Here is a 23,013-nt window from a genome sequence, read left to right as displayed (position 1 = left end):
TACATGTATGTTGCACCATGTAAATCTATGTTCACACACCTGTTATTCTTTAAATTAAGAGATCAAATCCCTAAATCCTTCCACCAATAAAAGAAAATATATTATATATATATATATATATACATATATACACACACACACACACATATATATATATATTATACATACACACACATACATACATATTGGGACATTGACAGAATTTTCATATTTTGGCCTCTATTCACCACCACACTGGCTTTGAAATTAAACAAACAAGATGTGCTTTAACTGCAGACTTTCAGATTTAATTTGAGGGTAATTACATCCAAATCAGGTGAACGGTGTAGGAATTACAACGGTTTCTATATGTGCCTCCCACTTTTTAAGGGGCCAAAAGTAATGGAACTATCAAAAAGCTATTTCATTGACAGGTGTGGGCTATTCCCTCGTAATTTCATTATCAATTAAGCAGGTAAAAGATCTGGAGTTGATTCTAGGTGTGACATTTGTATTTGGAATCAGTTGCTGTCGACTCTCAATATGAGATCCAAAGAGCTGTCACTATCAGTGAAGCAAGCCATCATTAGGCTGAAAAATCAAAACAAACCAACCCATCAGAGAGATAGCAAAAATATTAGGTGTGGCCAAATCAACTGTTTGGAACATTCTTAAAAAGAAAGAACGCACCGGAGAGCTCAGCAACACCAAAAGACCCGGAAGACCACGGAAAACAACTGTGGTGGATGACAGAAGAATTATTTCCCTGGTGAAGAAAAACCCCTTCACAACAGTTGGCCAAATCAAGAACACTCTCCAGGAGGTAGGTGTATATGTGTCAAAGTTAACAATTAAGAGAAGACTTCACAAGAGCGAATATAGAGGGTTCACCACAAGATGTAAACCATTGGTGAGCCGCAAAAACAGGAAGACCAGATTGGCAAACTCTAAACAACATCTAAAAAAGCCATTACAGTTCTGGAACAATATCCTATGGACAGATGAGACAAAGATCAACTTGTACCAGAGTGATGGGAAGAGAAGAGTATGGAGAAGGAAAGGAACTGCTCATGAACCAAAACATACCACCTCATCAGTGAAGGATGGTGGTGGTAGTGTCATGGCGTGGGCATGTATGGCTGCCAATGGAACTGGTTCCCTTGTATTTATTGATGATGTGACTGCTGACAAAAGCAGCAGAATGAATTCTGAAGTGTTTCAGGCAATATTATATGCTCATATTCAGTCAAATGCTTCAGAACTCATTGAACAGCGCTTCACAGTGCAGATGGACAATGACCCGAAGCATACTGCAAAAGCAACCAAAGAGTTTTTTAAGGCTAAAAAGTGGAATGTTATGCAATGGCATAATGGTGTAATTCCTACACCGTTCACCTGATTTGGATGTAATTACCCTCAAATTAAATCTGAAAGTCTGCAGTTAAAGCACATCTTGTTTGTTTCATTTCAAAGCCATTGTGGTGGTGAATAGAGGCCAAAATATGAAAATTCTTTCAATGTCCCAATATTTATGCACCTGACTGTACATACATACACATTATATAATATGAGATATGGTAAGAACTTACCCTTGTTATCTCTATTTCTACGAAGTCCATAGGGTTCCACAGGATACCTTGGGGTATAGGTGTGACGTCAGTCGCAGGGCACCAAAGAGTTAAGCTTTCAGCCTCCCAGGATGCACTAGGTCCCCCTCCTATACCCCGCCCCCAGGCCAAGGCACCTCAGTTAGTTACCAAGCCATAGGCCGGAGGAGGAGAAGGAAGAGAGAGAACAAAGATCTGGACACATACAAGAAATCACATTCTCACCAGAGGGAGACGGAAAACCGGTGACCAGAGCAAAGCCCATCTGCAGCACAGGTGCGACAGGGCGGGAGTCCTGTGGAACCCTATGGACTTCGTAGAAATAGAGATAACAAGGGTAAGTTCTTACCATATCTCATATTTTCTACTTCAGGGTCCATAGGGTATCCACAGGATACCTTGGGGATGTCCCAAAGCAGTATCCTTTAAGGGTGGGGACGCTCCTGTGCAGAAAGGAGAATCCGCCGCCCGAAGGAAGCATCCTGAGAGGCGAAGGTGTCAAACCTGTAATACCTCACGAAGGTATGGACAGAAGACCACGTAGCAGCCTTGCAGATCTGAACTGCCGAGGCACCACGTCAAGCTGCCCACGAAGGACCCACAGACCTAGTGGAATGAGCCTTCAGAGAAGGAGGGACCGGTAGGCCTTCATGAAGATAAGCTTCAGAAATAGCCATACGGATCCAGGCTGCCAAAGTTTGCTTTGAAGCAGGCCAACCCTTTTTACAGAAGCCATAGAGGACAACAAAGCGTCCGACTTCCTAAACAAAGAAGTGCGGTCCACATAAGTCCTTAAGGCCCGCACAACATCCAAAGAGGCCTCACCCACGGAAAGACCCGGTGAGTTAAAGGCCGGAACAACTATTTCCTCGTTAACCTGAAACTGGGAAACAACTTTGGGGAGAAACTCGGGCCGAGTGCGGAGCACTGCCCTGTTCCCATGAAAAAAACCAAGAAAGGGGGTCTACAAGAAAGAGCCCCTAACTCAGAAACACGTCTGGCTGAAGCAACGGCCAGAAGGAAAACAGTCTTAGCTGTTAGCCATTTAATATCCACTGAGCCCAGTGGTTCAAACGGCGGTCCTTGGAGAGTCCTCAGGACCACAGCCAAATCCCAAGGCGCCACAGGTGGAACAAAGGGCGGCTGAATACGGAGAACACCTTGCATAAAGGTGCGCACATCCGGGATTGTAGCAATCCTACGGTGAAACCAGACAGATAGGGCCGAAACCTGTACCTTCAAAGAAGCAAGGCGAAGCCCATGATCTAGTCCCGCTTGCAGGAAGGCGAGAATCCGAGACAGACGAAACTCCCGCGGTGCATAAACTCTCGGTCGACACCACTGGAAGAACGTATGCCACACGCGATGGTATATCCTCGCGGAAGACGGTTTCCGAGCTCGTAACATGGTACACAGCATAGAGCTGGCAAACCCCCAGGACCTCAGCATGGCCGTCTCAACAGCCACGCCGCCAAAGACAGCCGAGTCAGGTCCGGGTGAAGACAAGGACCCTGAGACAGAAGGTCCGGTCGTAGCGGCAACCGCAGAGGACTGTCCACGGACAGACCCTGAAGGTCTGAGAACCAGTGCCGTCTGGGCCACGCGGGAGCTATCAACAGGAGCGTCCCTCCTTCCTGTTTGAATTTCCGGATTACCCGTGGAAGAAGGGAGACCGGAGGGAACAGGTATGCGAACCTGAACGTCCACCGGACGGACAGAGCATCCACCAGAGACGCCCCTTCGTCTCTTGTGCGAGACCCGTACACCGGCAACTTGTTGTTGTGCCGGGACGCCATGAGGTCGATTTCTGGAAGACCCCACCTGTCCACCAGTAGTTGAAAAACGTCCGGGTGCAGGGACCATTCCCCTGGATGAACGTCCTGGCGACTTAGAAAGTCCGCCTCCCAATTTAGCACTCCCGGGATGAAGACCGCTGATATGGCCGGAAGATTGCGCTCCGCCCAAACCAGGATCCGAGAGACCTCTACGAGAGCCGCCCGACTGCGAGTTCCTCCTTGCCTGTTTATGTAGGCCACGGTGGTAGCATTGTCCGACTGGACCTGCACCGGGTGACCCTGGAGAAACCGCTGTGCCTGCAGGAGAGCATTGAAGACCGCACGGAGTTCCAAGATATTTATTGGAAGCTCCGCTTCTGTCGGTGTCCACCTGCCCTGGAACAAGTGTGGACCCGAAACTGCTCCCCAGCCTCGAAGACTGGCGTCCGTTGTCAACAGGACCCAATTTGGAACCCAGAACGGACGTCCCTTGTTGAGGTGGGTCATCTTTAACCACCACGCAAGGGACAGGCGAACCTCCGGGGTGAGCACAATCGTCTGGAACTTCAGAGACTGAGGCAGCCCGTTCCACTTGGACAGGATCAGGTGCTGCAGAGGTCTAGAGTGAAACTGGGCGTATTCCACCATGTCGAACACCGACACCATGGAGCCCAGTAACCTCATCGCCGAGTGTAAGGACACCCGGCGGCTGTGCAGACAACTGCGCACCCTTGACTGTAAAGCAGAGATCTTGTCCTCCGTCACGAAGATCCTTTGCTGTCCCGAGTCCAATAAGGCTCCAAGATGCAGAATCCTCCGAGACGGGATTAGAGTGGACTTCTGCCAGTTAATTAGCCAGCCGTGCCGTTGCAGCAGTGCAATGGTCAGGTCCAAGTGGTGTAACAGGAGCTCTGGAGATCCTGCCACCAATAACAGGTCGTCCAAGTACGGCAACATGCGGACTCCTTGCAGCCGCAGAGAAGCCGCCATGACCGCCATAGCGTCCTGTATGTCCAATGACACCATGTAGTCCCCAGGTTCCAGCGCCAGAATGATGGACCGTAGGGTCTCCATCCGAAACTTCGGGACCCGCAAAGACTTGTTGAGTGCTTGGAGGTTGAGAATCGGACGATATGACCCATTGGGTTTCTGTACCAAAAATAGATTTGAATAGAAACCCTGGCCCCTCTGGGAGAATGGAACAGGCACTATAACTCCAGCCTGGAGCATAGTGTGCAATACCTTCCGCAGCTCCGTAGCCTTGTTCCGGTCTGATGGTAGACCCGTGGTGAAGAATCGAGCCGGGGGTCTGTGCCGGAAGGAGAGGGCGTACCCGTGAGAGACCACCTCCAGAACCCAAGTGTCTGTCGTAGTGAACGACCAACACCGGGAGAACTGCAGCAGGCGGCCTCCCACCCTGGGATCCCCCAAGGGGAGACCCGGACCGTCAGGCCGCAGGCTTGTCATCTGGCTTGGGGGCCGGACGTCTGGTACTCCATGCCTGTTTCCGGGGCTTGCCCGATTTCTTAGGGCCAGCCTGTCGAGGAAACGACTGTGGTTTGGGCCTGCCCTGGGCCCTAGATGACCGAAAGGACGATGGTCCAGAACCAGAAGGAGCAGCGGCCGACGGGAGACAAGCAGATTTGGCTGCCGCCAGCGTGGCCACAATCTTATCCAGATCCGGACCGAAGAGAACTTCTCCGGTAAACGGCAACGCTTCCAGACCTTTCTTGGATCTGCGTCCGCCTTCCAGGATCGCAGCCACAAGGTGCGACGAGCAGCTACCGCTGCTGAAGAAATTCTAGACACCAGAGTACTAATGTCTAGAGCCGCCTCGTTGATGTAGGTGGCCGAATCACGGAGATTGCCAATCAACTCCGCTTGTTCGGCCGGACAGTCGGATTCAAAAGAAGCCTCTAATGAATCCGCCCAGCGCTCCATCGCTCTGGCAACCCAGCAAATGGCCATAGCCGGCCGTGCTGCCCCCCCTGCAAGGGAATAAGCGGACTTCAGGCAGATTTCTACCTTGCGGTCCGTAGCATCCTTAAGGGAGGACATGGATGGCATCGGCAATGTGGCACTACGGACAAGACGGGTCACGTGAGAATCCACCTGTGGAGGGGATTCACACTTAGCAAAATAATTATCCGCGAACGGATAAGCCACCGCCAGGCGTCTCTGCGGCTGGTATCTTTTGCCAGGTTGTTTCCACGCCTCCTCTAAATGGTCCACCAACTGACCCGAAAGAGGAAAGACTGTGGCATCGCCCTTCACATCTTTGAAAAAGGCATACTTAGATTTAGCCGCTGGGGGAACTTCGTCCTCAATCACCAAGGCTGTGCGGACCGCCCGAATAAGTCCAGGAATATATACTTTGGACTTAGCATCAGCGTCCTTAGTATGGAAAGGTTCCTGATCGTAAGGATCCAGAATCTCCCCATCATCAGACGTCCCTTCGTCATCCTCATAAGGAGCGGACAGAGACGCCACCGGCCTTTTATGAGGCCGCATCACAGACTCCCCTTGCAATACATCCGACAAGTGCTGTAAAGAACTCGTCAGGGAGTTAACCCACGCTGGCTCCTGAGAACCCGGGAGCGGGGAAATAGGGAGACTGTGGGGTACCACCAATTGTCGTGGGAACCCCTGCATGGGTGACGACACCACAGACTGCTGGGACAAACCCATCGGAGTAAACGCGGGCTGCGGAGCTAACTGGCCCACTAAAGCTGTTAACGCCTGAGCGAAACAAGCCCAGGGCGGCTCCTGTACCGGTGCTGTAACCGTAATAGGCCGCGCCATGGACAACACTGCCGGCAAAGGCCCTCCGCGCTACCCTCCCCCTCCGCTAACGGTACTTTGCACGTGGTACACTGTAGCCGGAGGGGAAAATCACTTTCAGACATGATGGCACCACGTATGTGACCTCTCTCACCAATTAAGTATTAAATAGGCGAGAGACCACCCTGCAGCACCGCACCGCAAGGGCTTTAGCAGAAAGAACAGGGACAGTAATAAAGCTGACAGTTTAGTGAAGAATAGTTACAGGCAGCGCTAGCACAGTCACATACAATGCAGAGAAATAACAATTCCTGCACTAACAGCGCTGATCACTCAACTACACAGACACAGGGCCTGGTAGGACACAGCGCTGCATACACAGACCTGAGCCACAGCGGAGGAGAGGTATGCGGGGGGACCCAGACCACGATGCTTCCTTCCAGACTTCCAGCAGCGTTCACCATGCGTTGCAGAGAAGATGGCCGCCGAGGAGCAGAGAGAAGCTGGCCTGGGGGAGGAGCGCTGACACAGGACCAGTCAGCACAGTGCAGAGAGGGCTGTGTGCAGCGGGGGAGGCGCCGGCTGTGAGACAGGGAAGGCGCGCTCCCCTGGCATGCATTTAACCCCTGGGACGCCGCAGCGCTACCGCTCTGCTGCGGTCCGCTGTCCCAGGGGGTAGTGGAAGCGCAGGTTGGTCGCCTGGCTCCACGCTGCAGCCAGTCCCCAGGGAGCCCCCTGCCTGGGGACTTAGGACCATGTGATCAGCGGGGACCCACCGCGGGACCCCGCTGCTTACCTCTGTCCCCCTTGAATCCGGCCATGGTCCGGAGCATCTGGGGTCACCGCTAGCTGTGACCCCAGACGCCCACCAGCATCCCCGGATCAGTACCGGCGTTCTGGTACCGGCGGGGTGTAGGGAAGACAGCATGGACGTCAGGACTGACTGTCCATGCTGTTCATCCAGTTGTGCAGCCACAGCTGCATGAAGAATAAGCTTCAGGGGCTCTTCTAGCCCCCACTCCAACAGGTGCACCCGACTCCGGCCGGGCACCAAACTAAACTGAGGTGCCTTGGCCTGGGGGCGGGGTATAGGAGGGGGACCTAGTGCATCCTGGGAGGCTGAAAGCTTAACTCTTTGGTGCCCTGCGACTGACGTCACACCTATACCCCAAGGTATCCTGTGGATACCCTATGGACCCTGAAGTAGAAATATATATATATATATATATATATATATATATATATATATATATATATATACACACACACATATATATATATACACATATATACATATATACACACACACACACACACACACACACACACACACACAAATCGTTCAGATGCCATTTCAGCAATGAGATTGTTTTGCAATTAGATTATTTTCCTGGGAATAAATAAATCACAGAACAAATGCATATAAAATTGCTGGTGTGAAAAGGTCCCGCAAGGATTTTTTTTATTTGTGATGTTTAGACGAGCTGGCTTTACACCTTAGCAGACAAACATCATTAGGATTAACAATCAATTTACCTGGCTGGCACCTTTGTTTGTGCCCATCTGTAAGCTTATTGTTGTCTGATCGAATGGTTTATCAGTTTGCATCTTCGGGTCATACAGATGCCTTCTGGTGCCGTAGGCGGTCATACCGGCTTGACTTGCACATTTGTTAGTTCCCATCTATAGGAGAGGAAATAGAAATATATGCAGTACTCAGTGGAAGTATTCATCTCCCCATAAGTCACATTTAGCTCTTTAAAATCACAGATCTGAATTCGTTTTGATGTATTGCCTACAAAGTGATATAGTGACAGGAGTCAATGTAGATATGAACAGATAGAGCAGGTTTTATAGTAATTTATAAGAGAATTACAACTCAAAAAGGGCAAATGCCATCAAGAAGTATTCCTGGAACAGGTACCTAACCGAATGTATAGGTACTTAAATAGTCAAAAGGTGCTGAAGTGCATTCCACAGTAGGTCTCAGGAAAGTGATTATTTCCCACTCCCTCTGGATCAGCAGTGGCCAACTTGTGGCTCTTGAGCCATATGCGGCTCTTCCATTGTCCTGATGCGTCTCCCCTGACTGACACTGACTGCTGGAGTGACACATGGAGAGGCTGGAGTGACACATGGAGGGTCTAGATTGTATTATGTGAATCTGTTGTGGATCTGGCTTGTTTCAGTGTATTTTATGTGGATCTGGCTTGTTTCAGTGTATTTTATCTGGATCTGGCTTGTTTCAGTGTATTTTATTTGGATCTGTTTTTTTCAATGTTTTTTATATTGTTCTGGCCTTTTCTCTCTCTTTAATAGTTACCTCCATGGTGATTGTGCGCATACGCTTTAACATGCTCCTACAAAAATCATACCAGTGGCGTGGTGTAGTTGGCACAAGGCCACATCCCATTTTGCATGTGTGCCTTCAGGGTGCACATGATCTCAGCTTTTTCACATACCTACAGATATTTTTTTGCGCTTTGAGTAATTGGCCAACCCTGCTCTAGATCATGCAATAAAACACTAATCCTACAGATGTGTCCACATACATCTAGCCTCCTTGTGCGTTAAACAACCCTTCTAGGCGCACCATGCCATGGCGTGACTCTGTAGGACCGAGCATCTTTTCATGTGACTCTTTCCCTTAAAATGCTTATTCACAAAGTGATTGAGAAACTCGCACAAGCAGCTTCTGTTGATTAAAAATGATATGAGTCATGCCTATATATTCTATGTGCGACTGCTGCTGTATTTTATCCATTTTATTTATTAACAGTTTCTTATATAGCGCAGCATATTCCGTTGCGCTTTACAATTGGTATTTGCATGTGAAATGCTACATTAGTGTCACAGCTGCCGACTCTGTAACCATACACTGTATGTGGGCACAGCTGTAGGTCTTTAACAAAAAGTTTAAGCGGCAAAGTGTATTGTGTCAGTAATGCTTGCTATCTGATGCCACCAATCTGTGCAGAGAAGGCGAGCCAATGCACCCCCATACATCACTTCCCATTTCAATCACGCAGAAGTCCAGCCTTGCTTAAAGAGGTTATCTAAAAGCAAAGAAGTGGGGCAAAGAGTTAAAGGTTGTCTGTTGCAAACAGCCAGCAATTATGTGGGCTCTGCCAATATTCATGACAATGCAGAGTATTAACTCTAGCAACCAGGGTCATCACCAAGACATAACAAGAGTGTGCCACAAATCTTCATGGCTTATCCGTTTATGGGCACATTAAGGACAAACCATGACTGACGGGACACTCGTATCTATAAACAATTTTCACGAACTTGACAATGTCAGCACCAGTGAATGAGGGTAAGTGAAGTCCATATAACAGACTTCCAGCTGTCTGTAGCCTCCATTTCCCTTAGTATGTTACCTGTAAGCCAATGACGCTCTGTCCAGCTTTTAGTTTGTCATCATCAAACTGTCGTCTCTGCTTTTCTGCATACTTGACTCCAATGTCCACTGTAGTGTGAAAACCTTTGGTCTTTGCCTAGAAATAGAACACATTCCGCTTTCAAACTGGGATTTTTGGCAGACTTAAAGGAGTTCTAAAAAAAAAACTCAGTTCTTGTAAAGGGGCTGTAGTGTGACACTGCTTCATGCTACCGGCTCAACCTGACAGCTTTCAAAGAGTGTGCACTATTCTGCCTGGGTACGCCCATAGTAATCAGTATGCATATTTTCATTTCCAGAGCAATAACTTGAGACAGGAGCACCCACATCCTACCTGGGACTGTCTACTACTGCCAGGCTTATTCGGACAAAGCAAAGTAGCAGGAAGAAATCAAATTATCTGCATGGACCAAAGTATTTTCCAAACCCTATAATAACGTGAGGTCACATGCACAGAGAGTAGTAGCTTCAAAGCAATGAGTCAGGACAATGTTCCTCCAATATGTTTCTATGTATTTCCAGGAGTTCCAATATTTACTTTAATGAAGAAACTATAAACTTTATGGAGAAATAAATTAGGTTACTTAGTACTTACCTGGGGATCTTCATTATTACCGATCCCTTGTGTTATGTGCCTGTACACAACCACTAACTAAACTGAGCTGTTTGTACGTCGTGTTCGTTCTCTTGGTTTAATCAAATATTTCTCATAGCAAATATGTCTAGAAGAGTCTAACATGCTTACCAGTCCAGCTAGAGCTGCCAGGGAGATCTGAACTTGGGTCATGTTTCCATTCTCAAAAAGATCATTAGCCTCAAAAATGTCATGTGGTTTCATCCCGTATTCCTGTATGGCTTTAATGAAGTTCCCAATGTTCTCCAGCTGTAAGACAATGACCAGGTTACACAATGGACATACAAATTTGTCAGATTCTAGAAAAAGCCTGCATATTACCCAATAACTCAGGAGAGTTAAGAGGTATATACACAATTATTACTATTTGGCTGAGGGACAGCACTAATTGAATAAAGCTATAAAGATAAAGCACTCAATATACGTTGACCTTCACTTTTGAATTTAAAAACATTCCACTCCTTTGTTATTACATCCCGACTAAGGGCTTGATTCAGAGTTGTATGAGATAATTTATGTACAACTCCGATGGTTGCTGATCAGAGCAGGAACTGTACGCGCCGATCTGTGTCTGCGATGACGGTAGCAGTGCCCTCTAAGTCGTAGCATGATTGAGCATCGGCCAGTGCTCCAGAAAACGGGCCCAGTTTTGTGGGTGTGTGGAGATCACTGTCTGCGTCTTTTGACACCGCTTCACTGGCGCCGGAAGCGTGAATATCATGGCGTCACGAGTAACCTGAGGTATTTCAGATGTGTGATGTTCACGCAAGTGATCCAAGCCGGCAGGAGGCGTCTGTTTACACAAAACGCCTCCTGCGCATTAGCATACTATTGCATGGCCGCTATGTACAAAGTGGCGCGGCCGTGCAGTAGTGTAACTCTAATCATGCCCTAGGTTAGGTGGTGGCTGTATAAAACTATAAGCTGAAAGAAGAAACTTGGCATATTGTGTGTATAATTTAATTCTCTATCAACTTGGCAAAGTACACAATTGGGGACACCTCAGTGCCACGCACACTTTCTCAGCAAAAAAAAAAAAAAAAAGATACAATTAGATACAGAATACACAAAATGTGCAAATCCAGTCTCACCTTGTGCCAGTTTATCTTTGCATCATTTATTTTCCTTACTGACCCTGGATGCAGCTTATTGATCAGACTAAAGGTGGGGGGGAAAAAATAAAGGTTAAAAAGAAAAAGACAAAAAAAAAAAAAAAAAACTATAGGTTGTAAAAATTGTTACAAAACAAAACAAAAAATCATGAAACTGTTAATTTAGGAAATTCAGATGATTTCCGTTTAGTGTAGTATTCTAGGGACAAAATTATTTGGACTTATTAACATTTATACAGCGGCAGCATATCCCGTTGCAAATTGTCATAGTGAGACAAGCTAATAAAAGGAAGAACCAAATAGCACAATTCTGATGTAATGAAATACTAGTTAATGATACTTCAGATATGAATAAACTAGCAACAATTCAATAAACACAGTAAGAATTTGCAATCATGAAGGATATTGGGAAATATTGAAGCTTACAAGCCATCTTTAAATCAAAAGATAAGTTTCATATACAGCTGCATCAGAAGGTAACCAATTAGTCTCTGCTGATCACAGTACAAGACAACATAATATTTAATGATCATAAAGACTATTATATATTTTATACATTTCTATAAGAAATATTTTCATTAATATCACTCAGTACTTGGAATAAACAATACATGCTTGGTAAGGAAATCATATTTTCAAATATATCAGGATAGGCTGGCACTGAAAATACGATGGAAGGGGCTACATTTATGATGGAGCGTTTTCCAAAACCTCCACATCCTCTGCAGTTGCGGCTGCTGAATTTAAAGGGGCAATTATATGCCACATAAAAGGTGCGTTTTGTATTGAAAATAATTGCCCCTTTAGCTCTAGTCGGTGAAACTGCTAGTTATTGAGAGAAGATTATATATTGATTGAATATTTTTATGTTAAAATCATAACCATGATAGTGGCAATCTCCATAAACTCTATGGTACGTCATATTTCTGTTTCTAAAAAATAAAATTTCAGTTTAAAATAAAAAAAGAAATGTAAATTTAAAATAAGCTATTAATCCTAGCTTTTTGTCTTTAATAGATTAAAAAAAAAAAAAAAACAGTGAATAATTCCATGACTGTCGTGTAATCGTACCAATCCATATCTGCTTTTTTTTTTTTTTTTTTTTTTAAACACCCAGTCAGAATAAATAGATTTAAATCAATTTACTTTCTTTCAGTCTATTTAACATAAAAAGCTGATTTTTATTATAAGGAAATGGCTAGCATTATTTAAGAATAATCTAATAAAGATTATAATTTGCAATATTATACACTTTGAGTCTCCAATATCCAAATATTCCGAAATACAGAATTTGTTTGGCATGACTGAGATAATGAAACATTTGATATTTGATGGTTCAATGTACACAAACTTTGTCTAAGGCACAAATTAAAAATATTGTATAAAATCACCTTCAGGCTGTGTGCATAAGGTGTATATGAAACATAAATGAATTTCATTTCTGTACGCAAACTTTGTTTGAGCCACAAAATTATTGAATATACTGTATAAAATTACCTGAAGGCTGTGTGTATAAGGTGTATATAACACATAAAAGCATTATGTGTTTATATTTGGGTCCATTCCCAAGATATTTCATTATGATATGCAAATATTCCAAAATACGGAATATTCTGTTATCCAAAATACTCCTGGTCACATGCATTTTGGATATGGGAGACTCAACCTGTGGTTGTATGTACACCAAAAGGAGATAAGTCATTCTTTTTCTGTTTGGTATGTTCAGTAAATTAGTTTAGTAGTAGCACCCCCTTAAGTTGTAATGGATAAGAAACCAATATGAAATGATGAGAAAATAGATTTGATTCAATTGATAAAAATTTTCCTAAGTGGGTGCGGTTAGCAGGAATCAGCAAAAAGATACAAATTGATGTTTCAGAAATTGAAAGATTAAATTTGTCAAATCCAAGTCTGGTAATTTATATTTCATTGTAATTACCTTGTACGAAGAATGAAATAAAATAAATACATAACTGGTGTACTTACTGGCAGAGAATGACACCATCTCTCAGGCCAAGCTGGAAGTTTTCACCAATCCGCATGCCAGTGACCTCCTCTATCCAGAGACGCAGATCCTCTTCTACTTGTGGGTCATATTTCAGAGCAATCTGAAAGAAAGACATTACACTTAGGATATGTATTATACAGAAAAGGGACATGCATCTCCGGATGGCCGTAACAGAAAAGTCCTTAAAAAGATTGTAGTCTCAGGAGGAATATTATAAATATAAATATAAATATATATATATATATATATATATATATATATATATATACACACACACACACATATATATACATATATATACACACACACACAATTATATTTATTTTAAAGGTATAACTAAGGCCCAACTGTGAGCTTTCAGTTCCTCTGAACAATGCACAATCCTGCACACCTGCTCATGAATGCGCCCAACTACAGAGAGTGGTGAAGTGGTAAGTTAGCTTTTATTGCTCTGTGCCAATATCACCAAAGCAGCCAAGTATCGCTCATCCGCCTCACCTAATTGTGGGTTAAAATGCATAGAGCACCCTACAGCCCCATCCACTTTTCTTCTGATTGCAGTCTCCCTTCCACCCTGGTTACCTCCTTCTCATTCTCCCCCTGTGGTGCACCCATTTCAAGTCATGCCAGCCAGGGCCTTCCTTCCTCATGTTCAACTCCTACCACCACCCAAGCTTCTTGTGCTCTTCGTCTAGCCTCCTAGTTCCATTTAGTAACTAAGACACTGTATGCTTGCCCTTACATTGGGTACAGGCTAACCGAGTGCTGCACTACCTTCCCACTCCCAGCGCTTAACCTCCACTTGCCTGTCAAGATGTGCACATTATCCTACTCTAGCCCTTTCTCAGCATTGTCCTACCTAGTTTGTCATGTCATTGCTTTGTGTTGTCCATAAGTACAGTTAATGTAAGATGACATACTTTATTAAGTGTCAAGTTCCATGATTACTTTGTGTGCGGCGCTGCAGACACTATGAGACGCCTTAAATATAAAAGATAATCACAAGGGTAAAAAACACACCATTGCCAGGATTGGTGCTTTAACAAAAAACATACTTGTATGTCTAGGAGGTGCCAACATGATGAACACCAGGCACAGGGATGCATGGGAACAGACTGGTTATTTTATATGGACAAAAAGGGGGAAATTATCAAATCTTGGAGAGATAAACTGGAGAGAGATAGTGTAACAACCAATCAGCTTCTGTCATTTTTCTAGCACAGCCTGTAAAATGGCAGTTAGGGGGCAATTCAATTGTGCCACGTGCCCACCGCTGGGCATCTATGCGAATATGTGCCCGAAGCAATTCAATTGTTTCTACGTTCGGGCGCCCATTAGCATTTTCCGTGCCCACAAGCACAGAGGTTAGGGCACCCAAACAGCAGCACTTTGCGAGAAAAAAATGTCACTGCCCCGGCTAATGGGCGTCTATCAGAGAAACAACTCAATTGTTCTGATAGACGCCCATTACTATAGACGGCCAGCGGGGGGCGCGTGACAATTGAATCGCCCACATAGAAGCAGATTGGTTGGTACTTTATCTCTCTCCAAGATTCGATACATCATTACACCCCAGATCTTGGGGGACATTTATGTGCAGGGGCACATGTGAGTGTAATCTACATACAGTATGATCTGTAATTATTTTTTGGGGGGCAGCAACATGTCGCCGCCCCCCCTCCCCTCCTTCCTGTCCTTATTTAGCATTGCAATTGTTATAGTACACTGCTTTGTACAGTTAGATGCTATTCAAGTTAAGGAATTATCTTATGAATCCAGCACTACTACTACATGGTTATAAGTACTTGATCATTTCTATAAGCAGAAACACAATAGCTAAACAAAACAATGCAAGGCTTTAAAGCTGTCTATATGGGTCCATGGGATTACTGTAAACAGCACAGATCATTTGGCAGGGTCATTGTAATCTCTGAATAATAAAGCACGTTGTCCCACTTCCTGTAGTATTTGTGCAGCACGCAGGTGTTATATGGGCACAGACATTACGCTGCAAATAATCATTAGAATTAATATAAGTGGCAAGAAGAAATAAAAAATATTTTGCCTATAAACAGTTTTATGGAGTTCCCTCGTCTACAGCTGTAAAGTACACCTGCTATAGTGATGCTTTTGTTGCTAAAGAAAGAAAATCAAATAAAACTGACTGATTTTGTGTTTTTGGGGTTAAATTGAACATTTATTGTCAGACAATTTTTTTTTTTTTTTTTTTTAAGCATTAGTAAATGTGTGATTGTACCCTATAAACACATTGATAAAAATCGATTAAAATAGATCTTCAGTAAATATACCCCAAAGAGTCCACATATCACATCACCACACAATACAGACAAGGGGCCTGATTCAGAGCCGGACGCTCTGACCAGAGCGCTCACTCTGAATCAGGGCCCTCCTCCATTAAAATGGAGCGTCGTCCTGGACGCTCGTATAGCTGCGGGTGACCACCCACAGCATATACGAGCGTCCAAAAAGATGGTCGCGATGGTCTTGACCATCGCGACCATCGGACTTGCGACGGAAACCCTGTGGTAGGGTTTCCCAGCCACAAGCCCTGGAGTGATTTTGGCTCTATCAGAGCCAAAATCACTCCCACTGACATCACTAGTGATGTCAGTGGGGCCGGCTTCAGACGGTAGGCGTTCCCATGGGAACGCCTCCGTCTGGCAGGCACGCCCACCAAAAGGGCGTGCTGTCAGTCACCATCGACAGCACGCCCCCTTTGGTGCGAGACCCGGAGCGACAGCATGGCTGTCGCTATCTGGGTCCCGCGCATGCGCACGACGGAGCTCCCTCCATCGTGCGCATGCGCAGTGGGGAACATCGACCCACTTGCGAGCGTACTGCCGCTTGCGAGTGGGTCTGAATGACCCCCAAGGTTTGCCAAATTGCAAATTCAAACTGCTGTAACCATTACCTAGACTTATACCATTATTCCCCATTAGATTTCTACCCTGCCCCCATAACTAGTAACAAGAACCAAAACGATCATTTGTTGCACTCGGGGGTGAACTTCAGATATGAAAACAAAATCCGGTCTCTTCATAAAGAGCTTGCAAAATGCTTTGGTACTTTGAACATTGTGTAAACGCGTTCTTATATGTCCACACATCATGAACCCAATGAAAAAGTGTACCTAAGAGCATATGCTGTGTAACATTTGTAAAAGTTATTCACTTACTAACTAATGGTGCATACACACGGTCAGATTTGATGAACGATTTTTACAACGTATTGTACGATTTCATCAACGATGAACGATTTCTGTCAATATTACCATGAATTAAATAGTCAAAACCTGACTGCAAACAGTCGATGTCAGAGATCGTTCTCGGACATGCAGGAACAGCCATCGTTCGTCTATATATGCCCTCCCTACAAGTCAAAGATATGAACGATTTTTACAATCATTATCATTTTATATCCTATAAGAAATCGGACAGTGTATGCGCCCTAACATTTTGCAGCTTTAATACAAATATTTCAGTATACACTTTGAAGTTTAAGACACTATCACACACAAACCAAATCAAGCGTCCTTCGCACAATGCCCTGCAGGCTATATAGTGTACAGCAAATATTGACATTGCTGGGGTCTATTTACTAAGCAGTGTTAGGAGACAGAGTGAAAAGTGATAAGGTGCCAGCCAATCAGCTCCTAACTGCCATCTCACAGACTGTGTTGAAAAATGACAGTTGGAAGCAGATTGGCTGGCACCTTATCACTCTGGGCCTGATTCAGAGCCGCTCGTAAGCGGCCGCTCGTTCGCTCCGAGCGATGTTCGCACAACTGCGCATGCGCGAACCAGTCATTGCGATCGGAAATTGTGTGCTCGCAAAATAGCGAATGCCTGCTAATTTGAGTGACAGAATGAGGCGTTTGTGGGTGGTAACAGGGGAAGGTGCTTGAAAAGAGGGAGTGGAGATCCGAACGCAGGCGTGCCAAACGGTCAAAACGGGCGTTTTAAGGGTGTGCATAATTAACAAAGCAGCGTCATCGACCACGTCACTTGGTTGTCTTTTAGCCTGAACTGCTCGCATGACTGCGGTAGGAAAATGCTACCACAAGCACTGCGAGCAGTTCATATGCCTTTCGATGTACTCGATTAATCTAATAAATAGCGGAGATGACGTAGGATGCGAGCGGCCAGGGGGCGTTTTTTTAAAAATAGCGAGCGCATGTTTCGTTCGCTCGTTCAGACAAAGGCGTCAACAGACCGCAAAGAGCGAGCGCTCTATTTAAATATCCGGCCCCTTTCTCTGAACGAGCGAGCGCAAATAGCGTCCGGCTCTGAATCAGGCCCTCTGTCTCCTAACACTGCTTAGTAAATAGACCCCTGTGTCTTGAAACCGTTTTTCCAATTATAAAATAAAATTCCCAGAAAATAAGAGGGGTGGACGAATCTGGTATCAGTGTACTGGGACGGAGGAAAAGGAAAAAAAAAAAAAGATATACTTTATGCAATGACTAAATATAACAGTTTTGTTTGAAGTCTATTTTCATATAGGGGCGGGGCTTCGACAACCCTTAAAGTAGCTCAGGTTTGCTTAAGTAGGAATAGGATCTATCCTTACTGTGGAACACCAGAGTTCACCAGGAGCCACCAAAACAGGAATTGTACGGTGGGAAGAGATTTAAATCACAGCTGAAGCCACAAAAAAAAAAAAAAAATTCTGTGGGCTCAGATAATAATTGCAAATACAGCCTGAAGAGTGACACTAGTTCACAGTGCTTTGAAAAGCCACAAGTTGGTAATATATTTAGAGGCTACAGTAATAAATATACTGTATATAAAAACTACAAAGTCATCTATCTGAACACATCATTTGAAAAAAACAATATGATAAAAGGAGGTACGTTCTGTCTTCCTGGTTAATAATGAACGCAGGCCATTCCCATAAACATCTAGAAGATGCAGGAACCTGAGACATGAGAATTATGGGTGATCTGAAAATGATCATGTATTAAAAGCCTAACCTGTTAACAGTAAAGCATTAACCGCGTGTTGTGGTTCCTTCTAAGCATGAACATTTCAAGGACATGCAAATCACTCCACCGAGCTCACGGACAAGAATGTTTTACTGATGGAAAGTTCCTTTAACTTTCTGCATGAAGCAACCAAAAAGGAAAAACGTTTCACATGACCTAATTGCATAAAAATCTGTTTCAAATTTCACCGCAACTGCAGGCTGCTGGCCAAATGTTATAAACTTTTCCTGCACGATTCTTGGAGTGGGAACTTCAGAAACTTCCCATAAATGGCTGTGTCCAATACGTGGGTTCGATCCACTTTCAGGACGCTTCTGCTCCAATACTGCATGGGTCAAATGAATAAAACATTTTATCTACGTCAATATTCCATAACGTCTGCCAGACATTGCCTGTATCATTACCAAAAACCAAGTTGTTGTTTTTTTTTTGTTTTGAAAGGGATGTCATAAGGACTCTAGCACATGGATTGAAAAGAGAGAATGAGGAATAACAATTAGTTTAATTAAATGCAGCTAATTTATTAGAGCTTACTTCCCCCTGTACTAGTGTTATAGAACACATTCACAGTAGGCTCAACATAGCTATTTTTTCTGCGCACGTCTACTGGTGTGACTGACGCAATAGTGATGTTACTGACAGTGACTTGACGTACAGGACTGCACATTGTGAACATTGCATTTATATGAATTGCCCCCTTAGGGGGTATTTATCAAAGCTGAGATAAAATGTTAAAAAATAAAGTACCAACCAATCAGCTCCTATTTTTTTTTTCTATTTTTTTTTTTTTTTTTTAAACACAGCCTGTAAAATGTAAACTGGAAGCTGATTGATTAGTATTTTCTCTCACAATGTTATCTCTCTCCCAGCTATGATAAATAGCCCCCATAGTGTTAAAGAAATTTGCACATAAAAAAAACAAATCAAAGGCCCCATTTACAAACGAAGGGAAATACCAGCGGGAATTTTCGTTTAGTATCAATGTGGAACAAACGAAAAATCCACTGGTATTTAGTAATACTTACACCTCCGGCGAGGTCCCGCGGAATCCTCGTCCTCTACGAGGTCCTCTTCTGGGCTGCTAGCAGCCTAACGCTGCCAGCGACGGAGCTCCAGGGTCATGCGCATGCGCGACGGTCCGTCTGCGCATGTGCATGACAGGGAGACCCGGCAGTGCCTGGAAGGCTTCGTTGTTGCCAGAAAGGCACCGCCGGGTCTCCATTGCCGGCAACGGGGCCCGCATCGCTCTCGCCATCTTTTAGATGGCGAGAGCGATGCTGTACAAACAGCGGTAATCTTAGATTACCGCTGTTTACTAAATACAGCAAGAAGGTATAACCCCTTTAGCGAGTGCTAAAGGGGTAACATTTCGTTTGTAAATGGGGCCCCAAGTGTGAAAGTCACATTGGTCCCAATATGTTTATACAACACAGGCTCTCTGTATTTTGAACACCTTCATCTTCCTCCAAATGCAGTAATTTGAATAGTGATAATACAAGAAAACTACTCAAAAACATACTTTACTCATATAGGGCGGGATGTACTAAGGTTGCGGTGACCATTCGGCCACTCACTGCAACCTTACTAATCGCATATGTACTAACATATGCGATTAGTATCGCAAAGGACAGCTCTTGCGATAAGAGCTGCCCTTTGCGAAGTACCCGACGACGGGTGACGGGGTCTCCGTGGGACCCCGCCCCCTCTGAGCCTCGGGGCTTCCTGCTGACCTGTGCAGGAAGCCCCGGGCTCCTCCTCCTCCTCCCTGCACCCGGAAGAAGCTTAGGAGGAGGAAGAGATGGAGGACTCAGGAGGAGCGTAGGCTAGCGACCCTTGACAGCAGGTGAGTGGATGATCACATTTCCGAATGAGCTTTTGGATTAGATCATACCTGTTTAGATAATCCCTGTGCTACATACACAGTGATCATTGAATGAATCAATGCATGCAAAATAGCTGCTTTCTGGCTACATTAGGTGACACAGGAGGTTAGCCACGGTTCAGTACAGAAGATCGTTCGATCACTGCAACTGGAATAAGTAGGTAAGAAACAAATGTATTTAAAGGGAAAAAAAAGTGTTCTAAATAATTATCTTAATCTTCCTTTCTGGGCGATTATAGTGTGTATACATATGCCCTCCTATAAATAGGGAAGCCCAAAATATTCTATTAAATGTACACGTTCTATGGGTTCTAATCCAAATATGCCCACTAAGGTCCTGATTCAGAGATGCACACAAATCCCGCTGAGACTGACTGCGTACGCAGCGTTCTGTGAAAATATACAAATGCCACATCCGCTAGGATCTGTACAGAGATGACCGTCAGCTGCGTCTGATCCGCCCCTTGTGTACAGAGACGTGTCATCGGTCCTAAAAGCAACCCTACGATTGCTCAGAATGCCCATCGGAACTCAGCCTCCAGAGCCATTGCAATGGCTTACACAGGCGCTGGCCAAGACAAGCCCCCAGAACAGTTGTAAACCACCCGTGTTTGACACGCCACACCCCCCTGTTACCCCCCACAAATGCTCAATGTCACTGTGCCGAAATCCTCACTGTGACCACCATCTGTAATCAAACTTGGCGTGTGCGCAGTGCGACTGATGCTTGTGCAGTAAAAACAGGAGGGCTCTAAAACGCAAATATCAGCATCGTGTCCACCTCTCAATCAGGCCCTAAGGCACAGTATGCATGCTCACTCTTCAGGCCAGCCGCAGGTGGTCTCTGGGATTCTGAGCTAAAGTGAGTATATTAAGGATGACTAGATCTCACAACGCACTATCCTTTCATTTTTATAAAACTTCTAAACCATATCAACAAACGCATCACAAACTGACACGGGTTCTGCCATCAAACGCAATCCCAACACAGATTGTATAAAGCAGCTAAATAGCTCTAGACCACGTACTCAGTTTGTTATGGTTTTGTGACAACGATTCCATTTTGTACCCGAAGAACATGTTGTAATCCGATAACTTTAATATGATCGTAATACGAATTTTAAATACGGTACATAGCTATTTAGATCCTGCGTGCACAGGATATGTTAGGCATCCCGGCACTTACATTACCAACGCCAGAATCCCGGGAGGATTAGGTGTAGGCCCTAGCGGGGAGGTTAGGTTTAGGCACCAGGGAGGGTTAGGTGTAGGCCCTAGTGGGGAGGTTAGGTTTAGGCACCAGGGAGGGTTAGGTGTAGGCCCTAGTGGGGAGGTTAGGTTTAGGCACCAGGGAGGGTTAGGTGTAGGCCCTAGTGGGGAGGTTAGGTTTAGGCACCAGGGAGGGTTAGGTGTAGGCCCTAGTGGGGAGGTTAGGTTTAGGCACCAGGGAGGGTTAGGTGTAGGCCCTAGTGGGGAGGTTAGGTTTAGGCACCAGGGAGGGTTAGGTGTAGGCCCTAGTGGGGAGGTTAGGTTTAGGCACCAGGGAGGGTTAGGTGTAGGCCCTAGTGGGGAGGTTAGGTTTAGGCACCAGGGAGGGTTAGGTGTAGGCCCTAGTGGGGAGGTTAGGTTTAGGCACCAGGGAGGGTTAGGTGTAGGCCCTAGTGGGGAGGTTAGGTTTAGGCACCAGGGAGGGTTAGGTGTAGGCCCTAGTGGGGAGGTTAGGTTTAGGCACCAGGGAGGGTTAGGTGTAGGCCCTAGTGGGGAGGTTAGGTTTAGGCACCAGGGAGGGTTAGGTGTAGGCCCTAGTGGGGAGGTTAGGTTTAGGCACCAGGGAGGGTTAGGTGTAGGCCCTAGTGGGGAGGTTAGGTTTAGCACCAGGGAGGGTTAGGTGTAGGCCCTAGTGGGGAGGTTAGGTTTAGGCACCAGGGTGGGAGGGTTAGGGTAGGGAGAGGGGGAGAGTTAGCATATTGACCAACAAGTGTCGGTATGCTAACCCTGACGGGATGCCATTGTTGGGATCCTGACCACCAGGAACCAGAGCGCTGGCATCCCGTACCCAACCCAAGTGCACAACATAGAAACTTGGGAGGATAATGGAACAGTTGAAATTAACCACCAAATCCAACTGGATTACTGACAGATCTAACCACCTACATGTTAATTTGTCTAAGATATTCAACAAAAAGTAAATCATATTGCATGAATGTATTGCACAGTGTGCATGCAGCTTCATTACCTGCAGCATTTTACAACTTACACACATGGACATTCATTATTTTGGCATACGGATAGTGTCAGATTACAGAGTGTCGTCCCTCAAAACATCAATTGTCTCCTATATGGAGGATCCTATAACCAAATAGACCACTGACATCACCCAAAAGGTGAAGAGTTCCATTTTGTCCAATACATGCCACTGACATAGCATTATTCAGGTTCTTAGCATCTTCTTGTGCAAACATTTTTGGCTTGGTAATCTGAAAACGGCCAATGTCAGCAGAGGATATGTTGGTGAGCGCAGGCATTTATACAGAACTGGGTTCTCCCTATTACATACGTGTCATAGGGAGAGAAAACGTAAATCACCATGGTAATGGAAAAGGACACTAACTGTTACAAGAAGATCTCTCTCAAAACTACCTGACCCATTGGCTTAAATTTTGCTCTTTGGTGCATTTTCCAAAGACCACTGGACAACACTTTCCATTAGGTCACATAGGAAACAAGGAAGATTATTATTGCCACCTTGCTCCTAGGTTATCATTATGTTTTTTTACAAAGTGAAATAACAAAAAAAAAAAAAAAAAACAAGAAGTATGAATAACCC

The 23,013-nt window shown here is 45.0% G+C and overlaps 1 protein-coding gene across 1 annotated transcript in view; it reads right to left on the bottom strand.

Moving 5' to 3' along the window:
- The window catches only part of CNN3 (calponin 3), a 47,193-nt gene that overhangs the window by 4,695 nt on the left and 19,485 nt on the right, over positions 1-23,013 (bottom strand). Inside the window, exons 2-6 of the mRNA XM_088446814.1 lie at positions 13,278-13,399; positions 11,271-11,337; positions 10,291-10,428; positions 9,526-9,642; positions 7,679-7,825 (exon numbers count right to left, since the gene is read on the bottom strand). Of these exons, the coding sequence (XP_088302940.1) occupies positions 7,679-7,825; positions 9,526-9,642; positions 10,291-10,428; positions 11,271-11,337; positions 13,278-13,399 (591 nt within the window). The remainder of the gene's footprint in view (positions 1-7,678; positions 7,826-9,525; positions 9,643-10,290; positions 10,429-11,270; positions 11,338-13,277; positions 13,400-23,013) is intronic.

The sequence above is a fragment of the Taudactylus pleione genome, unplaced genomic scaffold, assembly GCF_031769625.1.
Source record: "Taudactylus pleione unplaced genomic scaffold, aTauple2 ptg000406l, whole genome shotgun sequence".
NCBI classification, from domain to species: domain Eukaryota; kingdom Metazoa; phylum Chordata; class Amphibia; order Anura; family Myobatrachidae; genus Taudactylus; species Taudactylus pleione.
The sequence above is the reverse complement of the archived record's forward strand: the minus strand, read 5'-3'. Positions and strand labels throughout refer to the sequence as shown.